We start from the raw sequence: 15,997 nt of genomic DNA, 5'->3' as shown, positions 1-15,997 counted from the left end.
GAATACCTGCTTTTTCCATGACATAGACTGACCAGGTGAATCCAGGTGAAAGCTATGATCCCTTATTGATGTCACTTGTTAAATCCACTTCAATCAGTGTGGATGAAGGGGAGGAGACAGGTTAAGTGCCTTTGAACGGGGTATGATAGTACGTGCCAAGCACACCGGTTTGTGTCAAGAACTGCAACGCTGCTGGGTTTTTCACGCTCAAGTTTCCCGTGTGTATCAAGAATGGTCCACCACCCAAAGGACATCTAGCCAACTTGTCACAACTGTGGGAGGCATTGGAGTCAACATGGGCCAGCATGTCGACACCTTGTAGAGTCCATGCAACTCAATATTAGGAAGTTGTTCTTACACTCAGTGTATGTACAGTATAGGGATAATGCAGAGATGGAGAGCGTGTCATGCAAACGTACATATGTTGCAGCATTGTTTACAGTGTTTGAGTGTGTGTGTTTGAGTGTGCGTGTGTGTGTGTGTGTGTGTGTGTGTGTGTGTGTGTGTGTGTGTGTGTGCGTGTGCGTGTGTGTGTGTTACTGATTAATATGAATTAGTAGATGTCCAAGTGAAATTCAATTATATTATTGAATGAAAAGCATACCAATATGAATCCGAAAATTGGATTTGACTCTTCATTCTTCCACCTCTTTCGGTCATCCAAGATCTGAAATCACAACAAAAGATCAGAAATAACATTTTTTCTTTACCAGAATCATATACAGTCTGGGTGCCAGATCTGTTTACGCTGTTTTGCCAACTCCTTTGGTCAGTTGACAGAACAGCTTAAAGAGTCCAGCCACCCAGGCATAGCCTACATACAGTGGTGGAAAAAGTACCCAATTGTCATACATGAGTAAAAGTAAAGATACCTTAATAGAAAATGACTCAAGTAAAAGTGAAAGTCTACTTGAGTAAAAGTCTAAAAGTATTTGGTTTTAAATATACTTAAGTATCAAAAGTAAATGTAGTTGCGAAAATATACTTAAGTATCAAAAGTAAAAGTACAAATAATTTCAAATTCCTTATAAAACCAGGGGCACACTCCAACACTCAGACATAATTTACAAACGAAGCATGCGTGTTTAGTGAGTCTGCCAGATCAGAGGCAGTAGGGATGACCATGGATGTTCTCTTGATAAATGCGTGAATTGGACCCTTTTCCTGTTCTGCTAAGCATTCAAAATGTAACGAGTACTTCTGGGTGTCAGGGAAATGTATAGAGGAAAAAGTAAATTATTTTCTTTAGGAATGTAGTGAAGTAAAAGTAAAAGTTGTCAAAAACATAAACAGTAAAGTAAAGTACAGATACCCAAAGAAACTACTTAAGTAGTACTTGAAAGTATTTTTACATAAGTACTTTACACCACTGCCTACATAATACATACCTGATCGCGTACAGTATGTGATACTGCCAGCAGGACTACAAGCTATGAAATACTTCACAGTTGTCCATTTGTTGTAGTTTGAGTACAGTTGTGCCCTGAAAAATGAATAATCATAGGCAATGTTAGAAGTGGGATGAATGATAGCAGACCCTAGAACAGCAGGCACATGTGCAGAGATAGAGCTAATGCAATCGTCACATCACACAGTTTCTACCTTATAACTCTCATTAGACAAAAGAACAATGAAAGAAAATGTGTTTGTCTGAAATTACATTCTATTTTTACATTGTGCTCGGCTTTTGACCAAAGCCCATTGAGAAGCAGTAGGTCTAATAATTACACCTCAAGCTCTCACTAATTTAGACCCAAGACAAGGTGGGGAGCTCCGACCCAATTCCTGCTATTTACCCCGTGTACACAACAGGCCAACACAACACATTTCACTATCTCTTAGATAGGTAACGTAAGCTAGCTAATGTACTTTCAGGATGGCTTTCACTCCACCCTTCTCGTTTATAACCAATTACAATGTTAGACTCAATTATTTATATATACACCATTGGTCGGACTTGAGATAGCTAACGTTAGCTGCAAGATACCCTCTTCGCTCGCGACCTGTACATGTCTCGAACCGCACAGTCTGATAACGTTACTTCTAACTAGAGTTGACTGAAAGCATACGGTAAAAAACCGAGGTAAAGACAGTTTCAGGTTGGATATTCACCAGATATTCGCCCTTTCAAACCTCAATAGCTTTCAAACCACTTGAGCCACAGACTACAAAAAATTGCACACAGCATTGCACAGGTCTTATTTTCACGATCTGGACATTAATTCGCTTTCCAAAGCTAATGAACATGTGGAAATGTGAGCAGCATTCCGTATTCCTAGTTGAATTAGTTAGGGAGCGTAAACAAAGTACAAAGTCATTTGGAGAAAAAGAGAGTATATGCTACTTTTGTTATTCTCCTGTAAATGGTTCAGTGCCTATAATTTAGGCTGTATGTAGAAATGGGCCATAAAGGAAATTACCTCTACTAGATTATGCTGATAAGGAAAACAGCATACAGTTTTGGCCTGTGTATTAATTTGCCTATAACTAATCAGAATTTCATTACGTTTACATAAAAAAGAGAATACTTCAATATGAGAAGATCCTGCCATGGAAAAGATGACTGGGTGGACATAAAGTGGAAAGGAGGGGAAATAACTCACACCATGCAGCAGGACACCTTCAGCTGCGGGGTCTTTGTAATGCAGGTTTGATAGTTATATTTTCAATAATTAAATGGTTAGCTGTTATGTGACAATTAGGTCAAAAACTCTATTTTCTTTTTTGGTGTAGATGGCCAAGGAAGTTGCACAGAACTTCCCCAACATCCCCTCCCAAATGGATATAGAACCTTCACAAAAACACATGGAGCAATTGTGAAAAGAAATGGCTGAGGATATACTAAAAATGTCTGGTATGTAATGAAATTTCATTCAAAGTAAATGTCAATTCTTTATTTTTATGTAGTTGTTTGGGACAACCATATGTTCAGTTCATGCCTATGATTTCAGAGTTCAACAAAGCCAACGACGTCTTCATGTGTGCCACTGATAAAGACCTGGATGTGGCCCAAAGACTGACTGGGTTAGTAACTTTATTTAACATGTTTATTAATCTTTTGACAACAGTGACGGCATGTAAGACCATTTATGATATAACACAATGGATGGCTAATTCGTCATACTGCATTGATATTTGATATTATTTATAACGTGTTACGCTTTGTTCTGTTTTAGATGTAATGTTTTGCATGCCAACGGTGGTTCCATGTGCTGTGCCTAGGGATGAATACAAAAGAGTTCAACAGTGAAGAACACAAACTAGAAGTGCGGTCTTTGATGTTGAAAATATATGCTATACCCCATCCACACTGAAGAGGCTCGGAAATTTACATCAACCAGGGATAAAGAGAAAGTTAACACTGAAATGTTTTTTACTTATTTGAAGTAAAGTGTCTGTTGACATGTTGGAAAAGATTAAAGGTCTACAATCTCTGTTTAATTTGTCATTATTCCATTTTAATGAATTGATTATATGGCCACCATTATTGTGGTTACATGTTCAGTATATGTATTTCCCAGCAAACCCACTGCATCCTACCTTACTGGCCGTGCAGTTCACTCTCCATCCCTGCTTTGGACAATTAATAACATGACTCTTGTACTTTGCCCTTTTCCTTTATGGTTGATATTAACGATGAAAGGAGATTTCTCTTTCTCTCTCCTATTGTGTACCACTGTTAAATACTGTTGCAAAATAAAGACTTAAGGAAAGGGAAAATAAGTACTCAGAACTACCAATTATTATAGATAAACATGAAAGAAAAGGGTAAACACAACACTGGACTGAACCCCCTAATTGTCAAACTAATATGGGTATATTTCCACTGCACACTTCTTAGGTGTGTAATTGACATGACCAAGGAGCTATTGAAATGCAATACTATGAAAAATGTACATAACACCGCGTGAGATTACAGTACACAAACAAGAGTGTGCAATATATAAGGCTAGTCCTTGGACATACTGAAGTTTGTTTTAGGTCAGTAGGTCACATGACCAGAGAGCTATTGAAATTCGAAACAATGAAAAACAGAAAAATTCATGTAAAATCACCTGAGATGAAAATGGACAAACAAAAGGGTGTGCAATATATAGGGCTAGTCAGTGGATATTCTGAAAGTAGTTTGAGGGTTGTAAGTCACATGAATTTGAAAGTTTGAAAAATGTATGTAAAATCGTGTGAGATGAAAATGGACAAACAGAAGGGTGTGCAATATATAAGGCTTGTCAGTGGATGTTCTGAAAGTAGTTTGAGAGTTGTAGGTCACATGACCAAGGAGCTATTGAAATTAGAAACATTGAAAAACATTGAAAATTAATGTAAAATCGCGTGAGATGAAAATGAACAAACAAAAGGTTGTGCTACATATAAGGCTACTCAGTGGATATTATGAAAGTAGTTTGAGGGTGTAGGTCATTGGAGCTATTGAATAAAAAAAAATGTCTACAAATAATTTAAAACACCAATCAACAGCGCAATACACATCTACACCCTGTCTAATGTAAACAACAATGCATTTTCTTACCTGTTATGAAATGTTTACTACACACGTAGTGTGTGTGACGAAGCCGGGTCCCACATGCTACCTAGAGGGCATCCTCACGTTTGATGGACTAGACTGCAGGGTTTCCCAGGACCGAGTTTGGGAAACCCTGGACTAGAGCACAGCACTCTTCTGTGAGACTCTGTTTTGGGATACGGTAGAGCGAAAAACCAGAGGTCTGGGTTTTTCCTCTTATTAGAGGTACACCCCGTGACACAACAACTTTTGGGCATGTTCTCGTTATTTGACAGCTTCAAAAGTACCGCTGAAAGAAGCCAACTTTGAATGTCGGTATCTGGGATGAGCCGGGACGTGCCACCCAAACGAGGGGCGTGGCTTTGCCTGTTCTAATTTATGACGTAAAGCGGACGCTTAGTATGCCTGTATCCAATGACGTGTATGTCTATGACTGTATCAGTATTTATAATAATAATTCACCATCAGTTTAATTTCAGTCTTGGTATAACAACACTTTGCATGTGGAAACCCATAATTGACCTCTAATATTGAAATGAGGTGTGTAAAGTAAGCTTTCTGGTCCTGTGTTTTGTGCATGTGAATCCGATAGCCCTGATTATTTAACCATTTTAGGGAATGCACAATTACTATCCGATAGAATATGGGAAAATATTCCAATTTTTACACTATATTTTCATCAATAAATATATACCTGAACCTATTAAATATATTTTATTTTATTTATTCCATGCATTATATCTTATCTTATTGATGTATACCCAAAATGCTGAGAATCATGAAAACTTTAGACACCGAAATTAGTGCACTCATGTAGCCGGGAGGGAGGGGACAGTAATCTTTGTCAGTGATGCCAATTTAGCAATTTTGTTGCTAGATTTAGCAACTTTTCAGACTACCCTGGCAACTTATTTTTCAAACAGCACCTAGCAACTAATTTAGCTACTTAAAAAATGTATTTGGAACTTTTAGCAACTTTTGAAAAGTGACTAAAACGCTAAAATGCACGCATTTTCCCTCTAAATGACACAAAAACGATTTTCTCTGTCACACACTCAGTCACAACCTGCCTGGCAGCAAAAGTGCATTGTGAGTGACGTCAGCAGCAGGCGCTCAGCTCGTGCACAGGCAGCAGCAGGCCAGCCAAGCAGCACAACAACCTGGAGAGAGCTGGAGAGAGATGCCTAGCGCACACATCATTATTTGAGTTAAATTGCTTGTTCAATAAGATAGCATATATCCCTTGTTATTAGCTTGTACCTATAATTGTTGATCAGTTAGGTAGCATGTTAACTAACTACCAGTACACTGCTTAAAACTATAATTGTTCAGAATGTGTAGGTTTACTAGATAATAAGAAAATAAATCAAATGTAATTGTTCAATAATGTGTAATATGTAATTGTTCAGTAATTCAATGTGTTGTGTTTAAAAATAAAAATATCTGATCATATAAAATGTGTTGTGTTTATATTACTTTTACAAATAAAAATATGTGATAATAAACAAATAAATCTAAACTAACAAATGTCAAATCATATTTGTCTCTGAGATGACCAGTCAATTTGAGTAACGTTACTGCGTATTTTACGTAATGACGCATGTTTTACGTTATTACATATTGACGTCATCACGCAATGACATCACAACGTCATTTAGTAACTTTTAGCAACTAATCGACCTGCCTCTAGCAACTTCCCCTGAAAATTAGTTGGCAACACTGATCTCTGTAGCGAATCATCTCGTAAACCAATGAACTTTCAGGCATTGAAAAGAGTGGTCGCTTTCTGGCCACGCTCGCCTATTGACGGCGTGACTCGCATGTGCTTTATTCTAATTGGTGTATGTTAAAGAAACCCGTCGTACTTGAGCGTAGAAATTCTGTGGTAGAAAAATTCTAAACAAACAATATAAATATTACAGTGAATAACAGTGGAGAACTCAAATCCACAATCCCATTTTTTGAAGGTAGGTTTGGTTTGTGTTCTTTGACAGACCTTTGATCTACTGGTGTGAAATATTTAATTAAAAAACTGTGAAATTTAGTATAGGCAGGTCCGTGTGCATATGGATAATTCCTATTTATTTTCCATCAGGTATTTGTGTCACAGGCTATATTTTATTGTGGTAAAATTTAGAATGACTTTCAAGACTATTAAACGTTTTAAACTGAAGTTGGACGAGCCGGACAATGCTGTGTATGCCAGCGGCGAGATAGTGTCCGGACAGGTCGTTTTAGAGCTCAACAGGGAGACGAAAGTGCACTCCATGAAGGTCCTTGGAAGAGGGGTTGCCACTGCCCACTGGCTTGAGAATCACAGTGTTGGCATGAATGCAGTTTACAACGACTACACCTCCAAGATCACCTACTTTAGGAAGAAGCAACATCTCATTCGAGGTAATTTTTCTGCATTCCTGGGAAATCACACTGGTTATTTGTCAACGAATTTTTATATTTCTCAACAATGTTAAAATGTTCAAAAGTATTAGCATCTATTGATTTCCTATTAATGCAATTATCCAAATGAAAATTCTAATTTTGAGCCCATGAATTGAACTAATTAATTGCATGGTAAAAACATGAATCTGTAAAAGTAGTGCACCTTGGATTTGACCAAGCCTACTGTAGGACACAGTGAAGATGGAAACACTAAAGACACAGGCCCTATTTATGGTTATAAAACATAAAACACAAATCTATTAGAACAATTCTTAGAGGCACAGTAGAATAACACAAGACTGGAAAATAGTTGACAGCATGAACTTAATATTTAAAAATCTGATTTGTGTGAATGAATCTCATGTGTAGCAGCAACATACTTATGGGGATTGGATCTAGGCCATCAGACTGGCAGGTAAATAAATGCAGGACTGGTGGAGTTAATGTTTCACTAGAAAGTCAGCTGTCATGCATGGCTTGCCTTGACTATCCAAACCAGATGCGTATTTTAGGACAATTGCTAGAGAAATTAGGCGAATAGGCCAACCAGGGTCATTGTATCAACAAAACTTACAGCCTGGTATGAAGTATAAGTCATTTGGGTCACACTTTACATTGTATTGATACCTTGGAGTTATTTGCATCACTGCAATTGTTTGTCCTTGAGTGAGCTTTTGTAATTGCATTGTATGTACATGCTAACTTGTACTTTCCTGCTGACCTCTTGACAGGCCGCCTTCTCAAAAGAGGGTTCTAACCTCAATGAGTCTTTCCTGGTTAAATAAAGGTTAAATGAAATGAAAGTGGATTTAGCTAGTGTTATAACATGTAACTACACAATAACTACCATGTACAGCTGAGTAATTGCATGGTTACATAGAGTTAAAATAGCAAAGGTGCAACTTAATATAAAAGTATTGGCCAGTTTTTATATGTGGATAGGCTAATTATGATACATTTCCCCGAGAATAACTGGAAATTATTTATTGGATGGTGTTCAAAAATGAATTTACATATCATACTCAGTGCTTGACTTGGACTAAAATAGATGCCAGTACTCATTTTGTGTGCCGGGAATTATTTATATTTAGGTGCAGGAACTCCACAATACTTTTGAGTTAATATTCTGTAAGAGGTGCAGGAACTCAAGCAGTGAAAAATTGAGGTGCCGGGTATTGAACTCCGGTGAGCTCCTGCCAAGTCAAGCACTGATCATACTGATAAACGTTGACGTATTTTGATTTAATCAAGTCAGGTATCTCACAGAACTTCATATTTTCCTTCACAGATCCAAAGTAAATGTCTACATTTTTGTTTGATTGTAGATTATTGTAGGTTTAATCAGGAAAGGAGCATGGCCATTTACTTTCTGAGTCTTGCTCTTGGGTTTTTGACACTTTCTCTTTCAATATGACTGTTAGACTGTGAATAGTGGTTTTGGAATGTATAAACTAAAGTGAAAGAAAGAGGAAGTGGAGAAGCCCAAGAAGAGGCAGAGGCAAAGACAGCTGCTCGCCTGAAAAGGTGTGGGGGTTTAAAAAAATGCTGCCTCTGTCTCTCAGGCAACAGGGAAAAAACATGTTGGAGCAGCTAGAGAAACAGCCTCTACAGAAATACACCCCAACAGTCCTTTGTTATTTGCCTCAAGTGTGCCTAATAATTGCTAAATGGCTGGGACTTAAGGGTTCAGACGTTTATCAAATTAATATTTAATCATGGTAAGTCAGTTGGAAAATAGCTTATGAAGTGCAGTGCTATTTAATTATAAAAGCAATGTGAGCATTCCTTTTTATGGTTAGGTCATTTATAATATTCAATGCACTAATAAAGCTTTCCGGAGCAAACATATTCTGTGGACAGCTTATCTCATTTCATATAAATATAGCCTTTTTCCTGTGGTCAGATAGAATTGCAGAATAGTTTGACTCCCTTCATGACATTAGTTAGGTTGATCTGGTTTTGAAACATTTCATGTTGGAACTGATACTGCAACTGTCTTTGGTCGTCTGATAAATGTGTAATGATGCCGTCCGTGTTCATTGCAATAAACTAGGCTGTGTTTTTCATGTCTTTTTTGTGTGAATACACTCTGGCTTAAGTCCTACTGTTTGTGTGCCTTAAGCCAGACCCCGAACACGTAGCTATAGCCTTCTGTACAAAACTTGGCACTATACCAAGATAGGTCTTAGTTTTTTAGTTTTGAATATCATCTGTGTTCTGAACACAAATATGTACACGGTATTAACTTTGTTAGAGTGTGATGAGTCTGCATACCATTAATTATTTGATACAATGTGGCTGTATAAGTCCAAAATCATACTTCATGCAGGCATGCACGCATACATGTTTTTATCTCATCGGCCCAGCAATTATAGGAAGTCTACGGTCAGAGCTCACTGAAGTTGATTACACTTTTTAAATTCTCATATAGCCACAAGGAGGCGTTTGGTATCATAACGTTGCACAGTACCGGTACTGTACAATCTGTATTCCATGACTAAGCCCAGCTGTTGCATGTGTCACGTTCACACCACAAGGAGGCAGTATATAACCCACTCACACACTTTCAGGAAACAAAGAAGTAAACAACTTTGTTTTTTGGGACAACATTTTACCCCTGATTTTGCAATCTAGAGGGCCTGTAACGAAATGTTCTTTAAGATATGATCAATGTATTTGTATTGCAAGCAGATGTACTTAAATTTACTTTTCATGTTTATGCACATTTCCTTTATCATTATTACTTTTTCTTGAAGTGGTAGCCTATATGAAATTGTTAAAAAACTGTTTCATGATCATTCATACAGGGCTTTACAGACTTTTCTAATCATCATCATGTTTGCTCTCTAAGAAAATCAATTTTGCAAGCTGTGCATGTTCCGTTTCTTGGAACTAATGCATAGACCACATGTACAGAATGTAAAAAATGGACATGAGCAAAAGCTAAAATAAATACCTTTGCGCAATAGTACAATGTTTTTGTCTAAGAACCTGTAACCATCAATCACCAAGCACTGTTTTCTCTGTTCGCTCGAGCACTCCACACCCAGGGAAGATGTTTATTAGCCTGCTACAATCTATGCATGGTGCCTTACATAATACATTCGGAGATCCCGCCCCCTTTCACATCAAGCAAAAAGGAGCTGTGGCTGCCTCTACTGCAGCAGTTTTGTTTTGTACGTGTAGCGACTAGGATGTCAAGAGACAACTGAAATATTCTACGTATTTTTGACAACTTGAACAAGGGCGCAAGAACATTTTAGGAGAAGTGTTCTCTTCGGAATTAACAAGCCTCAAGATGATTTTCGGCAAATTGAAAAAGTTTTACATCGTGTTTGACTCTCCAGAAATCGACTCTCCCCCCGTCTTCAGCAGTGGGGACGTGGTGTCTGGAAAGGTTGTTTTGGACCTTGCAGGGGAAAGTAAAGTGGAGTCGTTGAAGTTGCACGCCGAAGGTTTTGCTAAAGTGCATTGGACCGAGTCTCGTTCGGCTGGGTCTAGTACTGCTTATACTCAAAACTACAGCGACGAAGTGGAATATCTCAACCGAAGAGAAGTGCTTCTGCAAGCAGGTAGTCATTCACTCTTTCTCGGTGAATGTGTGTGTGTGGGGGGGGGTTCTCATGGGAAAGTATTTTGTTATAACTTTTTAGCTTTGAATTATTCTGTAATTTTTTTAAAGGTTCAAGTGTTCTCAATGCAAATTAGATCGAGGTTAGTTTCACTCTAAAAGCAATAACTCAAAAAGTGTACTCTGTCTTAATGCAGCCATAAATAATATAAGATAGAACATAATAACCCACAAATCAAGGGACTGCAAATACCCATTCAAGAGTACCAGGTTTGACAAAAATCTGTTCTCAGGACAATGAGAAGGAACCATCCCTAGCAAGCAGTATAGAGAGAGGCATGTGATGTGTACCACCTAAAATAAATATTGGATAAATATGGTGCTCTTGTTTGAGGAGAAAAGGGAAACTTCAGTTGCAGTTCATTGTAATGATAATGGAACTCTGTGATTTATCCAATATTTATTTTAGGTAGTACATAGCTTTGGAAAGCAAAAGGCCTTCTTTCAGTAATCAATTAATGGATCAGAAGTTGTTTCAAATCATTAATGCATGTTTTATTCATTTATCTTCAGATAATGGCGAGCTCACCCTCCTCCCTGCTGGAAGACATGAATTTCCATTTAGTTTCCAGTTGCCTGATGAGTAAGTATCCCTTTCTGGAATGAATGGGTTCGGTTAGGAATTACCATTCAGTAATGCACTGTAAGCAAATGTTGATTGCATTTGATTTGGGCCTATGATATCATCACATTTTATTAAAGAACAAATAAGGTCTAATCAATCGGTGTGTTTTGCTCCAACAGGACACTGGTGACATCTTTCGAAGGCAAGCATGGCAGCATCCGCTACTGGGTGAAAGTGAAGCTGCATAGGCCCTGGGCTACAGTCAGGAAGATCAAGAAGGAGTTCACTGTCATTGAGCCCATTGACATCAACACACCAGCCTTATTGGCCCCCCAAGCTGGCAGTAAAGACAAGATGGCACGGGTCTGGTACCACAACTTTGGACAGGTGTCAATAACGGCCAAGATCGATCGCAAAGGTTACACGCCAGGTAAGAACCAACCATACCTTTTAACCCTAGTGGCCTGAACTAAACAAATAGTCATAACTATTTTTAACTAAACCAAATGTCATCTCACAGCCTCTATTCTCCATCTTCCAGGTGAGGTGATTCCTGTCTTTGCTGAGTTTGACAATGCCACCTCACGCTCTGTGGTGCCCAAGGCTTACATCACACAGACGCAGACGTTCATCGCCCGGGGCACCATAAAGCAGAAGCGGGCGGTGGTGGCCACGCTTAGTGGCGACGTGGTGGGCGCCCAGCGCAGGGAGACCTGGCACGGCCGCGCCATCAAGATCCCACCCGTCGGGCCATCCATCCTGCAGTGCCGCATCATCAAAGTGGAATACATGCTCAGGGTGAGTTCACTCCCTAGACAGAGAATGAAAAGCACTTAATTCACATTTATTAGGTTTTCCTTGTTGAGTATATGTGTCTTATTGATAATGAAAGCTAAGTAGAGATCAGTTGTTAGTGGTTTTACCCCTACTGATGAGTCCATGTTACTGTAGTTCTAAAAGCTTTCTCCCCACTCCACCATTTTAGGTGTGTGTGGATGTTCCTGGGACCTCTAAGTTGTGCCTAGAGCTGCCCCTGGTGATGGGCACGATCCCCCTGCATCCATTCGGCAGCCGCACCTCCAGCGTCAGCAGCCAGTACAGTGTCAACCTGGAATGGCTCCGCATGGCCATCCCCGAGCAGCCTGAGCGTAAGTGTCTGTTTTATTGTAAACAAGACTTAGCATGTTCCCCAAAGCTCAATACCAAACCCCCTAAAAATCTCCAACCTTAGGGAAAATGGGTGACTTAACTGTACCATCTTTTCCTCCCCCACACAGCTCCTCCTGATTACAGCTCTGTGGTGACTGCTGAGGAGGCTGAGCAGAACACTACGGCCCACTGTCCTGAGGAGGACCTCAGTGGGATCATGGAGCACCCACTTAGGGCCTTTGTCCAGGAGTTCCGCTTCCGACCCCCTCCGGTGTACTGCGAGGTGAGCTAGCACCCCTTAGAATAGGGCTGAATTTCTTTGATTAACTGACCTCCCTACACGTCTATGACCCAATGTGCCTTATTGAAACGTATACCTTTGTGTTTTGCGCCCGCAGGTCGACCCAAACCCTCAGCCCCTCAACATGAGACGTCGCTGCATGACGTGTTGAACCAACCACTTGAGTGTCACGTGATGACCCGACTTAATAAAGCAAAGAGATTTGTCTTCTCCTGGATTACTCTCCGAAACTGGCTACCCGGTCCCAAGATATGGCCTCTGTTGTTGGTAGGGACTAAGAGTACCACCGAGAGGTTGGAAGAGGAGATGGAGGCGACAGAACCTGCTTGTGGAGGAAGCCCTTTTTAAAAAGAAAGATGGACATGTTACATTGAGCAAGAAAAGGAAATAACTTCTCCCATGGTTCCTGTCCTCCCAAGTGATTCTGGCTCTGGATGAGGAAACAGAGCCCCTCCCGCCAATCAATGATTCCCACACAATAAATGTTTTGTGTTTTACGGAGTTTGTGAAAATATTGGGGGAGGATCACTTTGTCTTTGTGAGGGGGAGAGTTGGAGTTGCAGATGATACCTAAGCCTTAAAAAATGCTATGTGATATGTGCAGCTTACATCAGCACATTAAGAAATAATCAGCTCACTTGGTGTTGAGGCATCTGTAATACCCAACTCCCCCTTGCCTGGTAACATATAGCCTAGATGTCAAAACCTGCTTTATGTATTATGACTCAATCATGATGTTCCCATGACTATTTCTACTGTTAGTCAAGTAAATTAGATTTAAGTAAGCACTTATCTGAGAAGTCATGGTTTGGTGAAGAGGAGTAGAGTCAGTAGGTTTAGATATTAAGCTGATGTACACAGGTAATACTATGCAAAAGGGAATGCCTGCAATATCTGCAAATGAACTGAATTGATTGCATGAGAGATTCCGATGCAGCAGCTATCCTCTGTATGGAGCTGTTTAACGTATTCTGAATGTTAATATGACAGTAATGGATGAAAAAACAGTGGATTTCTTTGCATGTGGATTAATTGGTGTTGCGTAAAAGCTAGTTCTCTAGCACAAACCTGTGCATAATGTCTTCTCAGAAAATAGAGACTAGGACTGATTTGTTATGACCCTTCTCAACAATGATAAGAGGAAGAAAAGTGTGAGTGTGTTTTGAAGCTGCTGCAGGTTTTAGAAGCAGCTAAGGAGGAAATATCTGAGCCATGTGGTTTGTGCATTTGATTCAACCCAGATGCCTGTGCCTTGATATTTTTTTGTTTGAACAGTCTATAAATGTCTGCAGAACGTTTGTTCAGCGTTGCATTAAGCCTTAAGTTGGAGATGACACTTTGAAGTGTACTAAAGAACATTCCAATAAATTACTGAGGACCTCATTTCCAAATAGTGGAGAGAATGGTGGCTTCAGGTTAGCAACGCAGCTTTGGTGTCGTGCGCAGTGCAGCACACACCTTAAACTGAATGTATTTGATACAAATGCCATTGTTGATTCACAGAACTTGCCAAAGTTTTTGTAATTCTTGTTTCTAATAAAAACACTGAAATAGAGTTTGTGTTCTGTCAACTCTTTTCTTAATTTGCCTCATTCTATTTCCCAGAAAGTTTCATTGGTTAGAATTGACTAGAGGTTCAATGCAACTTGTTCTCCTCAAATAGATGATTGAGTGCCATCTCAAAGAAGAGGATCTTACCTGCGTATTAAAACGTAGTTTTCAAAACCTTCTTGTTGACATGCTTAAGAAACATGACTGGGAATTCTGGTCAAAAGTAATTGTCACGTCAGTCTGGAGACTGTGGTCATAGTCAACACCAAACTTGACGGTTTCACTTTTTTTAAACATCCTCACATTTGAACCATAATGGGAATTGAATTTCTTTGACCAAACTTAAAGGTTCAGGTAACCTGAAACCTCTTATGAAAAAAATATTGTTATGGTGCATTATACTGTCTTGTTTTGGAACATCATGTTAGCAGTTTGAATATGTGCCCAGGCAGCACTGCCCGTGCACGGGCATGGTTCATTTGAAGAACACTTCTCTTACTCAGAGGCAGCAGGCCTTGAAAACGATAATTACAGTCTGTGAAGTGGTAGTGGGTGTGTATTTTTACATTGTACAGTTACATAATTTTGCTTTCCCGGCTATTCCTGCAGCCTTTGTCATATGTTGGGGTCTTACAATTGTTTTAATACATACAAGAACAGGATGAAAGGATAGCAGTGGCCTGCTACAGAGTTTCTGACTTCTGATTTCTTGTCATTTGTTGTCTCATCAAAACTCCATCTGTGACTGGTTTATGTGACCAAACCTTCAATATCTTGTGTGAGGTGGCTATGTGGTAGATGCATTATAAGCTCCTTCACTGGAAACATAACATATATGGCCTTGTAGGCCTACTATCTGCAGTGAAAGAGGAAACTGAATACCAAGGTGGTATTATTGATTTGACAAGCCATCAAGGATAACAAATTCATACAAAACTGTCAGTTTCAAAACCTGACCAAAATGGACGTTTCCATCTCTCACCAAACCTATTGGGGCAGGCCCTAGCTGGTGGCAGTTGTGAGTTGGTGGCTTGGCACACAAGGCAAAACATTTGATATATGTTGTCTTGACAAATTGCAATAGGCGCTTATGGCACATACCATAAACAAACAGGGCATTGACTCTTTCTCTTACTTGGTGTCTGTCTGCCAAGTGTGTCAAGAGAAGAGAGGGGGATTCTCCCATTGAAATTATGCTATGGTCTGCTGCTAGGCAAATTCCTCATGGAGCAATTAGAAGTAGAGCTTGGGATTCGGAACGTCGGCAGCACACAGGACTGCCTTGTGTGTCTTCATCTCAGCTAATCCTCACACAATAATGGGATCTGCAATGACTGTTTAACAGAACAAAGAGGAATAGGGGAATGTACAGCAGGAGTCTTTCATTTCCCATTAAGGGAATATGTTTGGGCTTACTGTAAAGACTGACTCTTCTTCTCGTCACTGTCCTGGGGTTTTTCTATTGCGTCTGTCGGAGTGTGTTTTCTCTACTGTTATATTGGTTAGTCATCGTGTAGTGGCAGCCTGACAACATTCTGTGTGGGTACATATTGCTTAAATTATCATGTGGATTTCACGTATTAACTGCCAGAGATAGAGTCCAGATTTTGTAAACAACCAGCCAGCAAGCCCAACGTCTTGGCTGATTATGCACAGCAGACACAGACAGACAAACAAACCCAACCTCATGGTCAAGGTTTTGGTCCAAATAAACAACACCTTTCAGGCATCTAATGTAGCATTGTGTTGGTACACTGTAGCGTAAAAACAAAGTAACAATGTGTTATTGCTTTCCCTGCCCTCTGTCTCTATCTGCTCTAAACGAGAGACAGGAAGCCA

General features: G+C 39.6%; 1 protein-coding gene and 1 long non-coding RNA gene across 4 annotated transcripts; one reads left to right on the top strand and one right to left on the bottom strand.

The window, feature by feature from the left end:
• Positions 1-604: 604 nt before the first annotated feature.
• LOC311130725 lies at positions 605-4,610 on the bottom strand. The gene is made up of 3 exons (XR_014613383.1): positions 4,529-4,610; positions 1,389-1,483; positions 605-667 (listed from the first exon to the last, which is right to left on the bottom strand). It is a non-coding gene; the product is annotated as an uncharacterized lncRNA (long non-coding RNA).
• Positions 4,611-6,279: 1,669 nt separating this feature from the next.
• On the top strand, positions 6,280-14,162 carry LOC311131285 (arrestin domain-containing protein 2-like). Of its 3 annotated transcripts, XM_084164178.1 has the most exons (8): positions 6,280-6,489; positions 6,618-6,919; positions 11,106-11,175; positions 11,337-11,587; positions 11,699-11,955; positions 12,143-12,305; positions 12,435-12,589; positions 12,705-14,162. In XM_084164178.1, the coding sequence occupies exons 2-8, from the start codon at positions 6,661-6,663 to the stop codon at positions 12,756-12,758; spliced, it is 1,209 nt and encodes a 402-aa protein (XP_084020304.1). In that variant the 5' UTR covers positions 6,280-6,489; positions 6,618-6,660; the 3' UTR covers positions 12,759-14,162. The 3 variants fall into 3 exon arrangements, with proteins under 3 accessions (XP_084020304.1, XP_084020302.1, XP_084020303.1); XM_084164176.1 differs by having other exon boundaries at positions 6,280-6,919; XM_084164177.1 differs by lacking the exons at positions 6,280-6,489; positions 6,618-6,919 and adding an exon at positions 6,928-10,533.
• Positions 14,163-15,997: the final 1,835 nt, after the last annotated feature.

This window comes from Coregonus lavaretus (genome assembly GCF_964263955.1).
Source record: "Coregonus lavaretus genome assembly, chromosome: 6".
Classification (NCBI taxonomy): Eukaryota; Metazoa; Chordata; class Actinopteri; order Salmoniformes; family Salmonidae; genus Coregonus; species Coregonus lavaretus.
This window is presented reverse-complemented; position numbering and strand designations above follow the sequence as displayed.